The sequence below is a fragment of the Oncorhynchus nerka genome, linkage group LG14 (genome assembly GCF_034236695.1).
Source record: "Oncorhynchus nerka isolate Pitt River linkage group LG14, Oner_Uvic_2.0, whole genome shotgun sequence".
In the NCBI taxonomy this organism is placed as follows: domain Eukaryota; kingdom Metazoa; phylum Chordata; class Actinopteri; order Salmoniformes; family Salmonidae; genus Oncorhynchus; species Oncorhynchus nerka.
Window position 1 is genome coordinate 34,307,877 of NC_088409.1, and position 22,137 is coordinate 34,330,013.

Sequence of the window (22,137 nt, forward strand, 5' to 3'; positions counted from 1 at the left end):
ATATAGCTATAGTTTGGTTTGTAATGATATAGCTATAGTTTGTAATGATATAGCTATAGTTTGGTTTGTAATGATATAGCTATAGTTTGTAATGATATAGCTATAGTTTGGTTTGTAATGATATAGCTATAGTTTGGTTTGTAATGATATAGCTATAGTTTGGTTTGTAATGATATAGCTATAGTTTGGTTTGTAATTATAGCTATAGTTTGTAATGATATAGCTATAGTTTGTTGGTTTGTAATGATATAGCTATAGTTTGGTTTTTGTAATGATATAGCTATAGTTTGTTTGTAATGATATAGCTATAGTTTGGTTTGTAATGATATAGCTATAGTTTGGTTTGTAATGATATAGCTATAGTTTGGTTTGTAATGATATAGCTATAGTTTGTAATGATATAATGATATAGCTAGTTTGGTTTGTAATGATATAGCTATAGTTTGGTTTGTAATGATATAGCTATAGTTTGTTTGGTTGTAATGATATAGCTATAGTTTGGTTTGTAATGAATGATATAATGCTATAGTTTGGTTTGTAATGATATAGCTATAGTTTGGTTTGTAATGATATAGCTATAGTTTGGTTTGTAATGATATAGCTATAGTTTAGCTATAGTTTGTAATGATATAGCTATAGTTTGGTTTGTAATGATATAGCTATATGATATAGCTATAGTTTGGTTTGTAATGATATAGCTATAGTTTGGTTTGTAATGATATAGCTATAGTTTGTAATGATATAGCTATAGTTTGGTTTGTAATGATATAGCTATAGTTTGTAATGATATAGCTATAGTTTGGTTTGTAATGTAATATAGCTATAGTTTGGTTTGTAATGATTAGCTATAGTTTGTAATGATATAGCTATAGTTTGGTTTGTAATGATATAGCTATAGTTTGGTTTGTAATGATATAGCTATAGTTTAGCTATAGTTTGGTTTGTAATGATATAGCTATAGTTTGGTTTGTAATGATATACTATAGCTATAGTTTGTAATGATATAGCTATAGTTTGGTTTGTAATGATATAGCTATAGTTTGGTTTGTAATGATATAGCTATAGTTTGGTTTGTAATGATATAGCTATAGTTTGGTTTGTAATGATATAGCTATAGTTTGGTTTGTAATGATATAGCTATAGTTTGGTTTGTTTAGCTATAGTTTGTAATGATATAGCTATAGTTTGGTTTGTAATGATATAGCTATAGTTTGGTTTGTAATGATATAGCTATAGTTTGGTTTGTAATGATATAGCTATAGTTTGGTTTGTAATGATATAGCTATAGTTTGGTTTGTAATGATATAGCTATAGTTTGGTTTGTAATGATATAGCTATAGTTTGTAATGATATAGCTATAGTTTGTAATGATATAGCTATAGTTTGTAATGATATAGCTATAGTTTGGTTTGTAATGATATAGCTATAGTTTGTAATGATATAGCTATAGTTTGGTTTGTAATGATATAGCTATAGTTTGTAATGATATAGCTATAGTTTGGTTTGTAATGATATAGCTATAGTTTGGTTTTTGATATAATGATATAGCTATAGTTTGGTTTGTAATGATATAGCTATAGTTTGGTTTGTAATGATATAGCTATAGTTTTAATGATATAGTTTGTAATGACATAGCTTAGTTTGTAATGATATAGCTATAGTTTGGTTTGTAATGATATAGCTATAGTTTGGTTTGTAATGATGATTATAGTTTGTAATGATATAGCTATAGTTTGTAATGATATAGCTATAGTTTGGTTTGTAATGATATAGCTATAGTTTGGTTTGTAATGAATGATATAGCTATAGTTTGGTTTGTAATGATATAGCTATAGTTTGCTATAGTTTGTAATGATATAGCTATAGTTTGGTTTGTAATGATATAGCTATAGTTTGGTTTGTAATGATATAGCTATAGTTTGGTTTGTAATGATATAGCTATAGTTTGGTTTGTAATGATATAGCTATAGTTTGGTTTGTAATGATATAGCTATAGTTTGGTTTGTAATGATATAGCTATAGTTTGGTTTGTAATGATATAGCTATAGTTTGTAATGATATAGCTATAGTTTGGTTTGTAATGATATAGCTATAGTTTGTAATGATATAGCTATAGTTTGTAATGATATAGCTATAGTTTGTAATGATATAGCTATAGTTTGGTTTGTAATGATATAGCTATAGTTTGGTTTGTAATGATATAGCTATAGTTTGGTTTGTAATGATATAGCTATAGTTTGGTTTGTAATGATATAGCTATAGTTTGGTTTGTAATGATATAGCTATAGTTTGGTTTGTAATGATATAGCTATAGTTTGTAATGATATAGCTATAGTTTGGTTTGTAATGATATAGCTATAGTTTGGTTTGTAATGATATAGCTATAGTTTGTAATGATATAGCTATAGTTTGTAATGATATAGCTATAGTTTGTAATGATATAGCTATAGTTTGTAATGATATAGCTATAGTTTGGTTTGTAATGATATAGCTATAGTTTGTAATGATATAGCTATAGTTTGGTTTGTAATGATATAGCTATAGTTTGGTTTGTAATGATATAGCTATAGTTTGGTTTGTAATGATATAGCTATAGTTTGGTTTGTAATGATATAGCTATAGTTTGGTTTGTAATGATATAGCTATAGTTTGTAATGATATAGCTATAGTTTGTAATGATATAGCTAGGTAGGCAGAATAATGTTTAGTCAAGCACCCAGAAGTTGTGGCTTACACATATTATCCCAGTGTCAACAGTGACAGCTGGACTGTAATAGCTGTACATGTAACAGCGAGGCACAAACAAGGCTTCCCAGTTTTTATTTTTTTATTTTACCTTTATTTAACTAGGCAAGTCAGTTAAGAACAAATTCTTATTTTCAATGACGGCCTAGGAACAGTGGGTTAACTGCCTGTTCAGGGGCAGAACGACAGATTTGTACCTTGTCAGCTCGGGGATTTGAATTTGCAACCTTCCGGTTACTAGCCCAACGCTCTAACCACTAGGCTACCCTGCCGCCCCTTCCAGTAACGTCTCCAATGTCAAACAGTCACACAATCAGATTATATCTTGGCTACGTTACTAGGTAAGGTTTTGGGGAAAGCATAAGTCAGACAGATGGAAGGAGAGAGAGAGAGAGAGAGAGAGAGAGAGAGAGAGAGAGAGAGAGAGAGAGAGAGAGAGAGAGAGAGAGAGATAGAGAGAGAGAGAGAGAGCGCTTGTGTGTGTGTGTGCTTCAGATAGAGAGGGAGATTAAGAGAGTGATTGTCTAAAGATAAGGACGTTTACGGATACAGCATCACAGATATATGACAGTCTGAACTGTTGAACGACCAGGCCTATGTTTGTTCAGTAGGCCCTAGCTCACAGAAGTGGGGCTGGTTAGTCATACAGGAAGTGGAGCCAAGCTGTTGACATCGATCATCTCCCTACACACTCCCTCAGTTATATGAGTCTTTTCTAACACGCTGTGGCAAAAAAAGGACATGAGGTCAGGCTGAGAAAAACTGATCAGTTGTCTTTTCTGTCTACTGAGTAGTAGTCCTACATGACAGTCAGAGAAAAAAAGGACATTGTTTTGTATTCTAAGACTCTGCTTATGTTTTGTACAAATTAATATAGTTTTGATAGAGGTGTGGTTATGTAAAATACCCATGTGGTATAGAACAACCCTGCCTCCCCAACTGATGCCACTCTTCTACCTTAATTCATCAATCCCTTCCTTGGTTGTTGTTCATTCAGAGGGTGTGACACTGACCCTCACCCCTGACCAGGGCACTACTCTCAACATCAGCCAGAGTTCAGAGCGCAGCAGGGGGTCAAAGTGTACGGTATGCACCGGTACAGGCTTGAAGAAGTCCTGCTCCAGGGCTGGAAGTGATTATGTGGTGCTGCTGACAGACCCCAAAGCTGCTGTGAACATGGTGTTCACCTGCACCAAACCAGAGGAAGTCTTTACTGTGGAGGTGGTCAGGGAAATAGGTAAGAACTCTCTATGAAATATATAATGGTGGTGGTTCCATGGTATTTAGAGTGTCCATAGTGTCCTTAGAGTGTCTATAGTTTGTCCACATGGTACAGAAATACAGTATCATTACAGTATAGGCAGATTGTGCACTGTAGTTATATTGCTATTACATAGTACTTACAAGTGGGATACCTGTGTGCATTTTCATAATACATAGTCCATATTTGACTGTGTGTGTGATCATACCTGTGTGTGCGTCTCTGTATTGACTTCCTCTAACTCCTACCCTCCTTCCATCAGATTGTACCACAAAGTCCTGTAATGGGGACATCACCCCCATTGAGTCTAGAACCGGTACGCTTCCACTCCAGAACTTCAACCGTACCTTTATCTGGAACCTGAAGGCCCCGGTTCCACGGGCGTTCCATTTGGACTTCACCCAGATGGGGTTGAGACAGATCCTGGCCTCTGAAATATGTCCAGACCAGCACACGTATACCCTGCTAGCCCTCCAGAGGACAGGGGAGGCTGCCATCGGGACGTACTGCAGGAACGGCAGCATCTCTGGGGCTCAGGTCTTGAACCAGGGCAGGCTCTCTCTGGAGGTCACTGGAGGACGGGAACTGAACCCCACCATGTTCAACGTGTCTGTTGGAGAGGAAATCAAATGTGAGTTGGTCAGACAGTGGTTTCAGATAACTGATGTAAAATCACATTGTTTTCATTAATATAAATGGATGACTTATGTCTGTATGTTTTTAGTCATGGCCACAGACATGATTTAATGGACCTGGTTAACATTGTATCTTCTGACACTTCATCAACATATCATTGTCCCTCAGCACTTGCTGTCCTCAAAGTGACTTTACCGGAAGGGACGTCATCTTCGGAGTTGCTCTCTCCAAACTACCCGAATAGTTTCCCTGACGATGACCTGATGGAGTGGAAGTTTGTGGTCCCTCCCAAACACAACGCTACGGTTGTCTTCCTGGGTCAGACCCAGCCGCAGTGCCTGAAGAAGGAGCCGGCTGTGGAGTATCACTACGGTAACGGGCGGTTCGCGGTGGTGAAGAAGCTGTCGGACCCCCAGCCGGCCCAACGTCGGGACTCCTTCTCCCTGATCCTAAGGAACTGTGAGATGAACAGGATCGGGGACGGCTCCACTGGTCTCTCCCTCCACTTCAAGGTTTCAGCCAAGAGGAGGAGTCTTCCAGGTCACTACAGGACACTGTGTACAATAAACTAGATGGCTTTAGAAAACTTTTTCCAAAACCCTCCTTGATTATCCCCAGCAATTTGACTGACTTTATCTTTTCCATTATCAGCATGCCTGATCCAATTGGTCAACTACATCAAGCTCTTGATAACGTAGTAGTAGTGGTAATAGCTACTGTAGTTGTACAGATCCAACATATTACAATTCATTATAATAACATGGAGCTTTTAGATCAGCGGTAATTTGACAAACCACTCTGTCTTGTGGCTAATGTTTACAACCACAAAAGGGATTACTGTAGCTTTAATATACAGTTGAAGTCAGAAGTTTACATACACTTAGGTTGGAGTCATTAAAACTCGTTTTTCAACCACTCCACAAATTTCTTGTTAACAAACTATACATCTACTTTGTGCATGACACAAGTCATTTTTACAACAATTGTTTACAGATTATTTCACTTATAATTCACTGTATCACAATTCCAGTGGGTCAGAAGTGTACATACACTAAGTTGACTGTGCCTTTAAACAGCTTGGAAAATTCCAGAAAAGGATGTCATGGCTTTAGAAGCTTCTGAAAGGCGAATTAACATACTTTGAGTCAATTGGACATGTACCTGTGGATGTTTTCAAGGCCAACATTCAAACTCAGTGCCTTTTTGCTTGACATCATCGGAAAATCAAAAGAAATCAGACAAGACCTCAGAAAACAAATTGTAGACCTCCACAAGTCTGGTTCATCCTTGGGAGCAATTTCAAAATGCCTGAAGGTACCACGTTCATCTGTACAAACAATAGTACGCAAATATAAACACCATGGGACCACGCAGCCGTCATACAGCTCAGGAAGGAGACGCATTCTGTCTCCTAGCGATGAATGTACTTTGGTGCAAAAAGTGCAAATCAATCCCGGAACAACAGCAAAGGACCTTGTGAAGATGCTGGAGGAAAGAGGTACAAAAGTATCTATATCCACAGTAAAACCAGTCCAATATTGACATAACCTGATATGCCGCTCAGCAAGGAAGAAGCCACTGCTCCAAAACCGCCATAAAAAAGCCAGACTACGGTTTGCAACTGCATATGGGGACAAAGATCGTCATTTTTGGAGAAATGTCCTCTGATCTGATGAAACAAAAATGGAACTGTTTGGTCATAATGACCATAGTTATGTTTGGAGGGAAAAGGGGGAGGCTTGCAAGCCGAAGAACACCATCCCAACCGTGAAGCACGGGGGTGGCAGCATCGTGTTGTGGGGATGCTTTGCTGCAGGAGGGACTGGTGCACTTCACAAAATAGATGGCATCCTGAGGGAGGAAAATTATGTGGATATATTGAAGCAACATCTCAAGACATCAGTCAGGAAGTTAATGCTTGGTCACAAATGGGTCTTCCAAATGGACATTGATCCCAAGCATACTTCCAAAGTTGTGGCAAAATGGCTTAAGGACATCAAAGTCAAGGTATTGGAGTGGCCATCACAAACCCCTGACCTCAATCCCATAGAAAATTGTGGGCAGAACTGAAAAAGCGTGTGTGAACAATGAGGCCTACAAACCTGACCCAGTTACACCAGCTCTGTCAGGAGGAATGGGCCAAAATTCACCCAACTTCTTGTGGGAAGCTTGTGGAAGGCCACCCGAAATGTTTAAAGGCAATGCTACCAAAAACTAATTGAGTGTATGTAAACTTCTGAAATAAATCATTCTCTCTGCTATTATTCTGACATTTCACATTCTTAAAATAAAGTGTTGATTCTAACTGACCTAAAACAGGGAATATTTACTGGGATTAAATGTCAGGAATTGTGAAAAACTGAGTTGAAATGTATTTGGCTAAGGTGTATGTAAACTTCCGACTTCAACTGTATACAGCTTTTAACATTGCAGATGCCACTGGGGCAGACTTTTGGTATTCTTCTTCCTAAATGTGAAATCCTTGTATTAATTTTGCTGCGTGCCTGCATGAGTTATAGTAAGTTAGTCAGTGGAAGTAGATGTGCAGCTACATGTATATCATTTCTTACTGTGACATACTTTGCAGTGTTGTGCAACGTGGACCTGAGGAAAGAGCGGGGGCTTTCCCTCCATATTGAGAAGACTAACCTCATGTCTGACTGTGAGCTGAAGCTGAACTCTGTCATCCAGAAGAAAATCACTGTTCCCTCAGGGAAGATCTCTCAGCTGTCCTTCCAGGACTGCCGAAGTCAGGAGCTGCTACTGACCGCCATCAGAATCATAGGTAACTAACTAGCAACACTGCTCTGCTCTGAGTTATACAACCATAAGCATTATTATTAACACCATGCTGCTCAGCCAGTCACTAACTTCTCATTGTGTTGGTCTGGCTTGACGTCATAGAAGAATAACATGATTTACCGTTGAACATGTGTGTGACTGTGGCCTTAAGCCCTAACTAAACAATCACTGCAATTCAATGCTACATTTTTGGCTTCCCTTACACTTGAAACAATATCTGGAGTGTGGTAATTAGGATGAACAAATACTTTGTCCTTCTTGAGATCCTAAGGCACCACAAACTCATGGTATATAATTCAACTTTATTTTGGTTTGTATCCTTTACCTCCTCTCCGTTTCTCAGAGTGCCGTCAGTGGAGGGGCTGCCCAGCAGCAGCAGCCCCTGTCCCTCTGACGGTGCCCGTCCTGGAGAGGTGTCTTCCCGCCCCCCTGGGCAGTGTCACCTGGATCCTCCGTCCCCCTCAACATGGCACGGTAGAGCTCCTGCCCACTACTGGCAACCTGAGGCAGTCCCTGCCAGAACAACCCTGCAACGGCTCTGTCACTCTCACCGTGGCCGAGGACGATGACGGCACCACCGTGGGTCAGTTCTGCCCTCAGGGAGCCATACACAAAGTCCAGGTCCACACCAATGTGTCCATCACAGCTTCAGCCTCGACCATGGGAGGCAAAGAGAGGTGGCCATTCTCTCACCCTTTACTCAACATCTCCTTCACGAGGGAGATTGCAGGTAACATGTTTTAATTAAAGGTTTAACTGTGTTATTGTGAAGTGGAAACATCTAGGAGCAACAACAGCTCAGCGGTAGGCCACACAAGCTTACAGAATGGAACCACAAGAGTACTGAAGCACGTGGTGCATACATTTTTTTGACTGTCCTCGGTTGCAACACTCACTGCCGAGTGAGTTCCAAACTGCATCTGGAAGCAATGTCAGCACAAGAACAGTTTGTAGGGAGCTTCATGAAATGGGTTTCCATGGCCGAACAGTTGCACACAAGCCTAAGATCACCATGCGCAATGACAAGCGTCGGCTAGTGGTGTAAAGTGGTGTAAAGCTCACTGCCATTGGACTCTGGAGCAGGGGAAGGAGTTTTCTGGAGTGATGAATCACGCTTCACCATCTGGCAGTCCAACGTTTTTTTTGTTTTTTTTAATGGATCGGGCTAGGCCCCTTAGTTCCAGTGAAGGGAAATCTTAAGGCTACAGCATACAATGGCATTCTAGAGGATTTTGTGCTTCCAAATTTGTGGCAAAGTTTCAGCATGACAATGCCCCGTGCACAAAGCGAGGTCCATACAGAAATGGTTAGTCGAGATCGGTGTGGAAGAACTTGACTAGCCTGCACAGAACCCTGACCTCAACTCCATCGAACATGTTTGTGGTGAATTGGAACGCAGACTGCGAGCCAGGCGTAATCGCCCAACATCAGTGCCCAACCTCACTAATACTCTTGTGGCTGAATGGCAGCAAGTCCCTGCAGCAATGTTCCAACATCTAGTGGAAAGCCTTCCCAGAAGAGTGGAGGCTGTTATAGCAACAAAGGGGGGACCAACTCCATAATTAATGCCCATGATTTTGGAATGAGATGTTTGTCGAGCGGGTGTCCACATACTTTTGGCCATGAAGTTACAACTTTAATGAATTGTTTTACATAAAAGTAGTACTATAACTGCACATATGTTATTATCCCCCTGATGTACACACAGAGAGATACATATTCACGGTATACCCAATGAAAGGAGTACCAACTCTCCTTGCCACCCCTAGTTGGCCTGTGGGAATGAAGTCCTACTCCACTGTGTCCTGGATCGTCAATGTCCCCTCCAAGCTGGAAGCCCACCTCATGTTCGACAACATCAGCCAGCCCAAGTGCAGCAACCGCCACACGGGCATCAGGTACAACTAGAATAGAATGGGGTACCCCTCTGAGACGTCCTCTCTATGTTTCTTCATTCTAGGGAGTTTTTCTTGGCCACTGTGGTCTTGCTACTTCCTTGCTTGGTCTTGGGGTCCAGGCCGGATTACTGTAAAGCACTTTATGATGTGCTGTAAATAAATACATTTGATTTGATCAGGGTGCAGATCCTGGGCTCCCTGGAGGAGATGTACAGCCGGCGGGAGGACGAGAAGGCAGGCAGGAAGATCATTGTCTCAGAGAGCTTCTACCTCAACATGTCCAACTGTATGCCTGAGAGAGGAGACTTCAGCATGCTCACACGGATCACACTGCACAAGGATAAGAGTGAGTGACCGACCATGTGCAGCAGTCATCATGATAAGCAATGTTATTCTATCTCCTCTCACTCCCTTCTTCCTCTGGCCCTCTCCATAGGTTGTTTGTTTAAAGTGAATTTGAAATTGCAGTGAAAATCTAACGCTCCATGTTTCTCAGCATTTCTCTATACCATTCTAATATTTTGTTCATTCTGGTCTTACTACACTGAGTATACCAAACATTAGGAACACCTTCCTAATATTGAGTTGCACTCCCCCCATTTTGCCCTCAGAACAAACTGAATTCATTGGAGCTTGGACTCACTCATTAGGTAGGATTAGGCAGCTGCCTATGGCAGCAGATTGATGAGGGTGGCATTTTCTAAGCTAAACTGACCAAAAAATGAAAGTTTTTCTCAACCAGTGGCATATGGCCTTCTTTTTAGGTGAGCATTGATGCCACCCTTTGATAAGCAGTGCCCACTTTGTCAAAGGCAAGGGCGCAAAATATTCTGCTCTGCACCAACATTCAGTCAAAAAAATTATCTAACATGAATCATGTAGCAGATATAGGCTATGGAAGAAAGAGTATGTGGCCTTTTCTGTAGCCTACAGACTGGAGATAAAATGTATGATAATGTAAAGAGAGACACATTTGACATCATACAGGTTTCTCCCATTAAATAGCCTAACCTAAATGGCGCTCAATCAAATAAAAAATGTGTTGTCATGTTAACAAACAACATATCCTAAAAACAGGACAGGTCAAAGTTAAATGGACAATATGGAATGGACAATCACAACTGTTTTCCAGGAGTTTCACCCCATTGTCGTGATCAGTGGTTTCAATTTTGTATCTCTCCATTTTTGACAAGCTGATCATAGCAAAAAAAGTACTTTTGCATTTCACGCTGTGCAAATAGGCTCACGATAACTCCTGATAAAGTTGGTAGCTGATTAGTCACAGGAATCCATACTAATGAAACAAATGAAACAACCTGTTTGACAAACAGTGGGCCTACCTAGCACATGGATGGGCATTCATAAATTCCATTGGGGGCCACATGGTAGGCTACACCCCAGTAAGCACAAGCCGACGTCTTTTGGAAGTCTTTTTTGTGTGTTTTACAAACATTAGGATTACCACATTGATGGGCATTCATAGAATTCAATTTCAGGCTACACCTCAGCGAGCACGGAAGCATGGACCAACTCTTTTTGGGTTTCATCTTTTGGTGCAGTCCGGATCGGCCTTGATTTACAAATCCATGGACATTGATTTTTGATCCAATACAGACCAAATCTTTTAGACATTTTTTCTTGCTTACTGGGAGTATTGTAGTTTTGGTCTCGCCTAGGGTGTGTGGTGGAATTATTCTAATCAACAGACTTTTAGATTTCTTCAAAACAATTTAACTTCATTAATTCTTCATTCATTCATTTAATTAGTGCAGTAATGGAGTTGGTCAGTAACCACCCTGGAGGTGATCCCTGAGAACTCAACCAGCAGGACTAAGCCACAGCATTTTATAGCAAAGTACATCCTCCTGGATGTTCATGACAAATCACAGATGAGAGAATTTATACAAAGGTACATTGTGCTCTCATGCAACAGACATCACAATTACATCACAACAGGTTTCTGTCTCAAGGTTGTTTACTGCTCGTTTATACAGAAATACTAATGTAACATAGACACTAGGTCATTCCCTCAAATGATTAAGTTCAGTGTTCATCTGCCATATGGGAGAGAAAAAGGAGATTGGGTCTCCCTGGCACCGACATACAGGCACACAGACAGTAATCATGGGATGGAATGTTGTCTTATCACCAAGCCATCGTAAATCTACTGTCAGCGTTAAAATCTCAGCGGCTCCTCTCAGACACATAGACATAGAGTTCTAGGAACACTATTCTGTTGCCTATTAGATATAACAGACAGTGTGAATGTACTAATATAGGGATACATTCTAATATTAAAGTGATGTGATTAACATGTTGTAATTCTACGACAGGTGGCAGAACGGCAAGGACCGGCCCTGGTTGAGTCAAATTGGCTGGATGTCCTTTGGGTGGTAGACCATTCTTGATAACCATGGGAAATTGTTGAGCTTGAAAAACCCAGCAGCATTGCAGTTCTTGACACAAACTGATGTGCCTGGCACCTACTACTATACCCTGTTCTTGCCCAAGGCTTAAAAATAATTATTTAACCGGTCTTGTCGCCTTCATCTACACTGATTGAAGTGGATTTAACAAGTGACATCAATAAGGGATCACAGCTGTCACCAGAATTCACCTGGTCAGTCTGTGTCATGGAAAGAGTGTCCCTAATGTTTTGTATATTAAGTGTTATCAGCCTCCGGATTTGAAACATTATTATGTTAGTGAGTGGGTTGATAATGGGATATCAGTGAATACTGACCTGTGTGTGTGTTCCTGTTCCTAAGACCTGCTTCTGACCAGCATTCTGAGTGCGGTGGCTGCTCTGCTGGTTCTCATGGTGGTTGTGTTGGCTGTGGTTTGTGTGGTGATCAAGTAAGTGAGCTACCTTTTCTCTAGTCCTTCATGATAAATGTTGGGATGATTTCTCAGACAGATTCATCTCCAAGAAGAAAAAGTAGCAGGAGCGTATTCCAAAACAATCACAAGTGCTCTTGCAGAGGAATGGTAATGCAAAAGTTATAACCACAACTAGGTGCTAAGGACACCCTGATGAAGGCCTATGCCAATACGCGTTGGTGTATTTTAGTGTTTTAGCCCACGTTGAAGGTATTTTTAACTTTCAAAGTGTCAGGCCTTTGATTTCTTTATGCCACTTAGCACATATTTGTGGTTATAATTTTTCCTATTCAACTAGAGATTAATATCCATTGAAAGTGCTTTTTAGTCCAGGATTAGGCTTAATCTGTCTGAGAAACCGTCCTTTTGAGTACATATGGCAACTATGCATTAGAAGCCGACTCGTGACACTCTCCATTCAATAGTTTATTTGATATTTAAAAAAAATGCATTTCAGTATACACAGACCTTCAGCAGACGCGCATGGGCCTCACTCGGGCCTCCTTTACTAGGATATGGAACTGGAGCATTTTATCAGTCATTTCTTCAGCAAAAACTGCTGTAGTGTTCTAATCAAGTTTGATTACGACAATATAGGCTACGCCTCCCTCACGTTCACATTGTTTTTACAACTTCAAAATAAAAAAAGACTGCTTGTAAAGGCATAATATGGACAGGCTCAGGCTGCAGGTCATAGGCCCAGGTCGGGGCGGTCTTCAAGAGTCCTGATATGCAATGTCAGACCCTGGCGAGTTTCAAAACGTTTCTTACACAAGACAGCGATCCAATTTCAGTTTGTGATTGCTCTTCCAGCAAAACCTCCTCATCCTCTGTGAAACATATACCACAGATGTAACAAGAAAGTGATCCTGTACTTGCAACATGGAAATGTAGATGTTCTTTAAAACTTTCTACAGACTCAAAGGTTCTTCCGCAGATACCACACCGAAATAGCTGTGCATGTCTATGGGCATGAATCACTAGATACGTCACGGTGATAAGGTTTTGCACATATTCTACAATGACTAACAGCATTACTGGAGATAGGGGATTTCAGATGTGACAACAGACATGGAAGCTTGGTCCAGCTTTAGTCTGTGTTCTCTTTGACTTGAGTGGAGGTCCTTCACTCTCCATCCGATCAACACTTTCACCGCTCTCACTCTGAGTTTCAGACGAGTCTGAATTGACTGCAGAGGGGGGCTGAGAGTCACTAAAGAACTCAGTTTTAATCTGTTCAATTTGCGTTGTGGTGCTGGGTAGATCATCCCTGTCTGTGTTTTCTTCAAGTTGGGTTAAAATTTGGTAAAAATGCGAGGACTGATTTGGGTTCTGATTATAGTCACATTTGACTCTGGCAGTAGATATGAAGGCTTCTGTATCAGCAGAATCATCCGTGTCATCAGTATCATAATCCATCGCTTGAAGCTGCTCTCGTCCCTGATTGATGACCCATAGGTCCTCCTGTTCCACTTTAATCTGGGAAGGGTCCTCCTGCCCCAGACCGGGACTACAATCCTGCTTGCAGTGCTGCTGCTCAAGGGGAACCTCCTCTTCAGAGATGGAGAGAGTGAGCTGCTGGAGGTCTGTGGGAAAAAGAGCATGACAAACTTAGCTAGTACATTGGCTAGTACATTCAAATGCTGAGATGCTGTCTTACAGGAAATGTGTTCTAGCCAGATACATGTAACTTTTGAGCTACACAGTAACCACATTTCCAGACAGTTTTATGCAAGTCATACCATAGATTTATATATATATATATATATAAAACACTACAGCTGTGATGGAAACTGGAAGTTTCGGTACAGTTGTATAAATGCCTACAGATAATATGTTCGTTTGACAGTGTGATCTTTTTGTGTTGGTAAAATAAATTATGCGATAAAAGGCGGTGCAAACGAATGACTTGATGGATGCTTTACAAATAATTATATTATCGCCGTTTTCCATAATAATCTCATGTAGACTAGTTTACCCGCACAGCCTGTAGTGTAGGCTTTATGCGAGCTGAGCTGTTGGCTAGAACACACGCGCCATGACCAGAGTAGGCACATTTGCTATTTAACCGGACAGTTTGTGACGAAACTATTGGTAGAGTTGAACATGTGATGAAAACATATTAAACTTTTGATTTTTATTTGGTACATGAAAACTTAAACGAAAGTACATTGTGTGCACTACGTCACGTACACCGTTTGGTGGAAACGCTACTGGTGGGGAAAATTCGAATTTTCTTAATGCGGATTTTAGAATGAAAAACGCATGAAAATCTGTCGCCAATTGGATGAAAATTTAGTGATGACTCAAATTGAATTTACCAACATGCATTAGGTATCTGTATAAAATGATGGTTGTTACGGGCTTAGCTAATAAGTAACGCACCTTCAAGTCTCTGTAACCTTATTTCTGGTTTAAGAACAACATCCAGCAGCCTCTGTAGCCGGGCGTTCTCTTCTTCCGAACGGGACACTTTTTCCTTGTACTCTGCTATCGTTCGGTCTTTCTCCTCTTTTGAACGGCATAATTCTTGCTGGTACTCTGCTATCGTTGTTTCAACTGCCCCGAATAGCTCATCGACAGCCTCTTTTAATCGCATGTTAAGCAACATTCTCAAAGATTTTATGTTAGGCAACATTTTGTAGTTAACTAGCTCAGTAGCTGCTAGCAAGTGTTTTTCCTGTTCCACATGCTCTTTTTCGAAACACATTTTTACACCATCACCACCTGCTGGAGTGGAGTGCAACAGTGACGGTGGACTGTTGTGGAGATACATTTTTTTTTATTTAACCTGTATTTAACAAGGATATGTGTATTTTACTTGTACTTTAGCTTGTCTATATTAATATAGCTACACTCCGAGGTATTTTCAATTTCGAAAAATGGTAATAAGGGATTACTTGTTTGACATTGTAGTCATACAAGTGCCGCCAGTAAAATGTGTTTTTTGTTTGTTTATTTGCCTTGTTTGTAACTTGTTTTTTTAAAACATATTTTGTACATTATGGAGAAAAAGGGGACGGAGGACTGGCTGTCTTCTGAGAATTCGTAGGTGATCGAATAAACCCACACTTCCTTCCATTCTGATAGCAAACGTGCAATCTTTGGACAATAAAATGGATGACCTACTCGGAAAATTAAACTACAAATGGGACATTCAAAACTGTATTTTCTTATGCTTCATGGAGTCATGACTGAATGACGACACTATCAAAATACACCTGGCTGGTTATACGCAGCACCGGAAGGGTAGAACTGCGGAGTCTGGTACGATAAGGGGCGGCGAACTATGTATTTTTGTAAATAACAGCTGGTGCGTGATTACTAAGGAAGTCTAGAGCTATTGCTCACCTGAGGTAGAGTGTCCCATGATAGACCACACTATCTACCGAGAGAGTTTTCATCTGTATTTTTTGTAGCTGTTTACATAGCACCACAGTCAGAGGCTGGCACTAAGACAGCATTGAATGAGCTGTATTCCGGCATAAGCAAACAAGAAAACGCTCACCCAGAGGTGGCGCTCCTAGTAGCTAGGGAAACTTAAATCCATTTTACCAAATTTCTATCAGCATGTTAAATGTTTACAACCAGAGGGGGAAAAAACTCTGGACCAACTTTACTCCACACACAGAGACGCATACAAAGTTCTCCCTCGGCCTCCATTTGGCAAATCTGACCATAATTCTATCCTCCTGATTCATGCTTACAAGCAAAAATTAAAGCAGGAAGCACCAGTGACTAGATCAATACAAAAGTGTTCATATGAAGGAGATGCTAAGCTACCGGACTGTTTTGCTAGCACAGACTGGAGTATGTTCCGGGATTCCTCCGATGGCATTGAGGCAGGGTAGCCTAGTGGTTAGAGAGTTGGAAAAGTTCAAACCCCCGAGCTGACAAGGTACAAATCTGTCGTTCTGCCCCTGAACAGGCTGTTAACCCACTGTTCCTAGGCCGTCATTGAAAATGAGAATTTGTTCTTAACTGACTTGCCTAGGTAAAATAAAAAATACAATTGAGGAGTACACCACATCAGTCATTGGCTTCATCGATAAATGCATCGATGACGTCGACCCCACAGTGACAGTACGTACATACCCCAACCATAAGCCAGGCAACATCCGCACTGAGCTGAAGGCTAGAGTTGCCACTTTCAAGGAGCGGGACTCTAACGCGGAAGCTTATAAGAAATCCTGCAATGCCCTCCAACGAACCATCAAACAGGCAAAGCGTCAATACAGGACTAAGATCGAATCATACTACATCGGCTCTGACGCTCGTCAGCTGTGGCAGGGCTTGCAAACCATTACAGACTACAAAGGGAAGCACAGCCGAGAGCTGCCCAGTGACACTAGCCTACCAGACAAGCTAAACTACTTCTATGCTCGCTTCGAAGCAAATAACACTGAAACATGCATGAGAGTACCAGCTGTTCCGGAAAGACGGTGTGATCACGCTCCGTAGCCGATGTGAGTAAGACCTTTAAACAGGTCAACATTCGCAGGGCCAGACAGATTACCAGGATGTGTACAACGAGCATGCGCTGACCAACTGGCAAATGTCTTCACTGACATTTTCAAACTCTCCCTGTCTGAGTCTAATACCAACATGTTTTAAGCAGACCACCATAGAGCCTGTGCCCAAGAACACTAAGTTGACCTGCCTAAATGACTACCGACCCATAGCACTCATGTCTGTAGCCATGAAGTGCTTTGAAAGGCTGATCATGGCTCACATCAACACCGTTATCCCAGAAACCCTAGACCCACTCCAATTTGCATACCGCCCCAACAAATCCACAGGTGATGCAATCTCTATTGCACTCAACACCACCCTTTCCCACCTGGACAAAAGGAACACCTATGTGAGACTGCTATTCATAGACTACAGCTCAGTGTTCAACACCATAGTGTCCTCAAAGTTCATCACTAAGCTAAGGACCCTGGGACTAAACACCTCCCTCTGCAACTGGATCCTGGATACTCCCTGTTCACTCATGACTGCACAGCCAGTCATGACTCCAACACCATCATTAAGTTTGCAGATGACAACAGTTGTAGGCCTGATTAACGACAACGATGAGACAGCCTATAGGGAGGTCAGAGACCTGAGGTGGTGCCAGGACAACAACCTCTCCCTCAAAATGATCAAGACAAAGGAGATGATTTTAGACTACAGGAAAAAGAGCCCCCATTTTCATCGAAGGGGCTGCAGTGGAGCAGGTTGAGAGCTTCAAGTTCCTTGGTGTCTACATCACCAACAAACTAACATGGTCCAAGCACACCAAGACAGTCGTGAATAGGGCACGACAAAACCTATTCCCGCTCAGGAAACGGAAAAGATTTGTCATGGGTCCTCAGATCCTCGAAAGGTTCTACAGCTGCACCATCAAGAGCATCCTGGCTGGTTGCATCACTGCCTGGTATGGCAACTGCTCGGCTTCCGACTGCAAGGCACTACAGAGGGTAGTACGAACGGCCCAGTACATCACCGGGGCCAAGCTTCCTGCCATCCAGGACCTCTATACCAGGCAGTGTCAGAGGAAAGCTCTAAAATTGTCAAAGACTCCTGCCACCCTAGTCATAGACTGTTCTTTCTGCTACTGCACGGCAAGCTATACCCGGGGCACCAAGTCTAGGTCCAAGAGGCTTCAAAACAGCTTCTACCCCCCAAGCCATAAGACACCTGAACACCTAATCAAATGGCTACCCAGACTATTTGCATTGCCTCCCCTCTCCCCCTCTTTTACACCACTGCTACTCTCTGTTGTTATCATCTATGCATAGTCACTTTAATAACTCTACCTTCATGTAAACATTACCTCAACCGGTGCCCCCGCACATTGACTCTGTACCGGTAACCCCCTGTATATAGTCTCGCTATTGTTATTTTACTGTTGCTCTTTAATTACTTGTTACTTTTATTTCTTATTCTTATCCATATTTTTTTTAAACTGCATTGTCGGTTAGAGGCTCATAAGTAAGCATTTAACTGTAAGGTCTACACCTGTTGCATTCGGCGCATGTGACTAATAAAATTTGATTTGATGTGTCATGCTAAGTGCACACATACATAGGGTCTTTATATAATTATAATTATAATTATATAAGTGTGACTATTTAAGACAACATAATTTGCTCTCTTTACAGTAGCCTACCTTGTGTGTATTAATGTGTTTTGATCTCCCTCCTGTTGAATAGGAAGAAGAAAAGGCAGCTGTCTCACCAAGTGTCCACCTACAACCCCAACGGTACCAGCTTCCTGCCAGGGCACAACGGAAGTTTCCCCAAATCACGAAAAGACAACGAGTCCCACATCTATGCCTCGATCGAGGACACACTTGTATACAGCCATCTCCTGCGAGATGGGGCAGAGATGGGTGTCTATGGAGACCCGGCTGTGGATGTGTACCAGAGCTTTACTGGGCCCACAGAGACTAAGCCCCTCTCTCTGGGGACAGTCTCTGAACATCCAGAGGTGGGCATCTACCAGCCTTTTGTGCCCCCATCCCATTTTGCCCCACCCGTCCCCAATAGACCCTTAAGTCAAGCCCAGCAGCCTATGGTGGACAATGAGCTGTACGGCTCCAGAAGAAATGGTGACACCCCTGCACAGTCTCAACCGAACAATATGAACACAGAGCAGGCTCCAACGGTGGAGCCAGAGGCTCATGACTGAAAGGGAGTGGACTGTAGGTTGGGGGTATATGCCAAGCACAGTACCATAGCCCTTCTATTCATAGCATGCACAGTACCAGTCAAAAGTTTGGACACACCTACTCAATCAAAGGTTTTTCTTTATTTTTACTATTTTCTACATTGTATAATAATAGTGAAGACATTAACTATGAAATAACACATATATAATCATGTAGTAACCAAAAAAGTGTTAAAAGTGTTTGAGATTCTTCAAAGTAGCCACCCTTTGCCTTGATGAAAGCTTTGCATGCTCTTGGCATTCTCTCAACCAGTTTCACCTGGAATGAATATAAATTAACAGGTGTGCCTTGTTAAAAGTTAATTTGTGGTATACATTTTCTTAATGCATTTGAGACTATCAGTTGTGTTGTGACAAGGTAGGGGTGGTATACAGAAGATATCCCTATTTGGTAAAAGACCAAGTCCATATTATGGCAAGAAAAGCTCAAATAAGCGAAGAGAAACGACAGTCCATCATTACTTTAAAACATGAAGGTCAGTCAATCCAGGAAAAATTCAAGAACTTTCAAAGTTTTTTCAAGTGCAGTTGCAAAAACCATCAAGTGCTAGGATGAAACTGGTTCTCATGAGGACCGCCACAGGAAAGGAAGACCCAGAGTTAACTCTGCTGCAGAGGATAAGTTCATCAGCCTCAGAAATCGGTAATTAACTGCACCTCAGATTGCAGCCCAAATAAATAGAGTTCAAGTAACAGACACATCTCATTATCAACTGTTCAGAGGAGACTGCGTGAATCAGGCCTTCATGGTCTAATTGTTGCAAAGAAACCACTACTACAGGACACCAATAAAAACAAGAGACTTGCTTGGGCCAAGAAACAAGAGCAATGGACATTAGGCCGGTGGAAATCTGTCCATTGGTTTGATGAGTACAAATTTGAGATTATTGGTTCCAACTGCCGTGTCTTTGTTAGACGCAGAGTAGGTGAATGGATTATCTCTGCATGTGTTGTTCCCACCATGAAGCATGGAGGAGCTGTGATTGGGTGCATTGCTGTTGACACTGTCAGTGATTTATTTAGAATTCAAGGCCCACTTAACCAGTATGGCTACCACATAATTCTGCAGCGATACGCCATCCTATCTGGTTTGCACTTAGTGGGACAATCATTTGTTTTTTAACAGGACAATGACCCAAAACACACCTCCAGGCTATGTAAGGGTTATTTGACCAAGAAGGAGAGTATGTGCTGCATCAGATGACCTGGCCTCCATAATCACCTGACCTCAACCCAGTTAAGATGGTTTGGGATGAGTTGGACCGCAGAGTGAAGGAAAAGCAGCCAACAAGTGCTCAGCATATGTGGGAACTCCCCCAAGACTGTTGGAAAAGCATTCCTCATGAAGCTGGTTGAGAGAATTCCTAGCGTGTGCAAGGCTGTCATCAAGGCAAAGGGTGGCTGCATTGAACAATTTAAAATCTAAAATATATTTTGATTTGTTTAACACATTTTTGGTTACTACATGATTCCATATGTATTATTTCATAGTTTTGATGTCTTCACTATTATTTTACAATGTAGAAAATGTTCAATGTTGTAATTTTTTAAAATGTAGTTTGAACAATAAGGACCAGTTTCATTGATGTAGAAATCCTAGTCTTGGACTAAAAAGCAATTCGTTTAATCTGTTTAATCTGGGTCCTGGAAACCGACCCTCAACTTTTAAATAATCTTAATTTTGAGTTAATGATAATAGAGATGAACATACTATGTGTATTTGTATATTTCATTAAGTTTACAGTGAATGTGTAGGAAGATAAAATGCAAAGGTAAAAATGGATTATGTCAAAATCCTATTTTTTGCGCACATACACACACACTTAAATCATAGTTTATTCGTCATATGCACAGGATACAGCGTAAACGGTGAAATAAAATGCTTACATGCGAGCTTCCTCAACATTGCAGAAATAATAAAATGAGCGGTAAAACTAACGCAGTCCTGATAAAGGAATTTATATGTTTAAAGTAATGACTAAAGAATTCCACCCTGAAACCATATAATTGTATGAAATGTGTGTGTGACTAGGCCATGTGTGACTAGGCCGTGTTATTATGTAGCAATGTGAGAGTTGAGACAACAAAGGACAACTGAAATACAGATGACCTTGTTGTAACTCTGATAACTGACAACAGGAAAGAGGGCCCTTCCAATGCCTCTCTAATCTAGGGAGGAGAGGAACAGTGAGAAACTGCCAAGGCTGGTAGAAAAGTGATAAAACTGTGTGTTTGTGTGTGTGAGGGGGGGAGTTATAAAATGACTGTTTTTGCATTTCTGACTTCAGAGCTCTCTGAATAAAGAATTAACCTTTTGCAGAATCTGAGACTTTGCCTAATTATTATTAAACCCAGGGTCTTACAAACCTCTGGGAATTGGTCAAAGTTATGAAATAGTTGAGTCATCATCATTGGAATTGAAAATTCTCGTAACAAGTCCAAAATACTATGTAAATAATAAAAAAATAAGGTAATAAAAAAATACTGTGAATATACTACTGTATGTCAGTGTGCTGTTATATACAAGTAAGTAGTAAGTGAATAGTGACTAGTTAGGAGCAAGGTAGAGTGGTAAATAATAAATAGGTATGTGTGTTGTGTATGTGTGTGAAAGGGAGAGGGAAGTGGGAATGCAGAGATTCTGTGCAAATAGTCTTAAGGTGCAGGTGGGGCCTCCCGGGTGGCGCAGTGGTCTAGGGCACTGCATCGCAGACTCCGGGTTCGCGCCCAGGCTCTGTCGCAGCCGGCCGCGACCGGGAGGTCCGTGGGGCGACGCACAATTGGCCTAGCGTCGTCCGGGTTAGGGAGGGTTTGGCCGGTAGGGATATCCTTGTCTCATTGCGCACCAGCGACTCCTGTGGCGGGCCGGGCGTAGTTCACGCTAACCAAGGTAGCCAGGTGCACAATGTTTCCTCCGACACATTGGTGCGGTTGGCTTCCGGGTTGGATGCGTGCTGTGTTAAGAAGCAATGCGGCTTGGTCGGGTTGTGTTTCGGAGGACACATGGCTTTCGACCTTCGTCTCTCCCGAGCCCGTACGGGAGTTGTAGCGATGAGACAAGATAGTAATTACCAACAATTGGATACCATGAAATTGGGGAGAAAAGGGAGTCACATTTAAAGTAAATAATAATAATAATTTAAAAAAGGTGCAGGTGGACATCAGCCAGGTTTTAGCTGTTCAACAGTCGAATGGCCATGA

General features: G+C 41.3%; 1 protein-coding gene and 1 long non-coding RNA gene across 2 annotated transcripts in view; one reads left to right on the forward strand and one right to left on the reverse strand.

Annotated features, from left to right (window-relative positions):
- The window catches only part of LOC115140913 (CUB domain-containing protein 1-like), a 31,094-nt gene extending 9,843 nt beyond the window's left edge, over positions 1 to 21,251 (forward strand). Inside the window, exons 2-10 of the mRNA XM_029679369.2 lie at positions 3,743 to 3,982; positions 4,269 to 4,637; positions 4,811 to 5,182; positions 7,230 to 7,427; positions 7,788 to 8,174; positions 9,153 to 9,342; positions 9,522 to 9,688; positions 12,111 to 12,198; positions 18,420 to 21,251. Coding sequence (XP_029535229.2) covers positions 3,743 to 3,982; positions 4,269 to 4,637; positions 4,811 to 5,182; positions 7,230 to 7,427; positions 7,788 to 8,174; positions 9,153 to 9,342; positions 9,522 to 9,688; positions 12,111 to 12,198; positions 18,420 to 18,897 — 2,489 coding nt within the window. The 3' untranslated portion in view covers positions 18,898 to 21,251. The remainder of the gene's footprint in view (positions 1 to 3,742; positions 3,983 to 4,268; positions 4,638 to 4,810; positions 5,183 to 7,229; positions 7,428 to 7,787; positions 8,175 to 9,152; positions 9,343 to 9,521; positions 9,689 to 12,110; positions 12,199 to 18,419) is intronic.
- Positions 12,634 to 14,918, reverse strand: LOC115140915 (uncharacterized). Its single transcript, XR_010465765.1, has 2 exons — positions 14,608 to 14,918; positions 12,634 to 13,808 (listed from the first exon to the last, which is right to left on the reverse strand). It is a non-coding gene; the product is annotated as an uncharacterized LOC115140915 (long non-coding RNA).
- Positions 21,252 to 22,137: the final 886 nt, after the last annotated feature.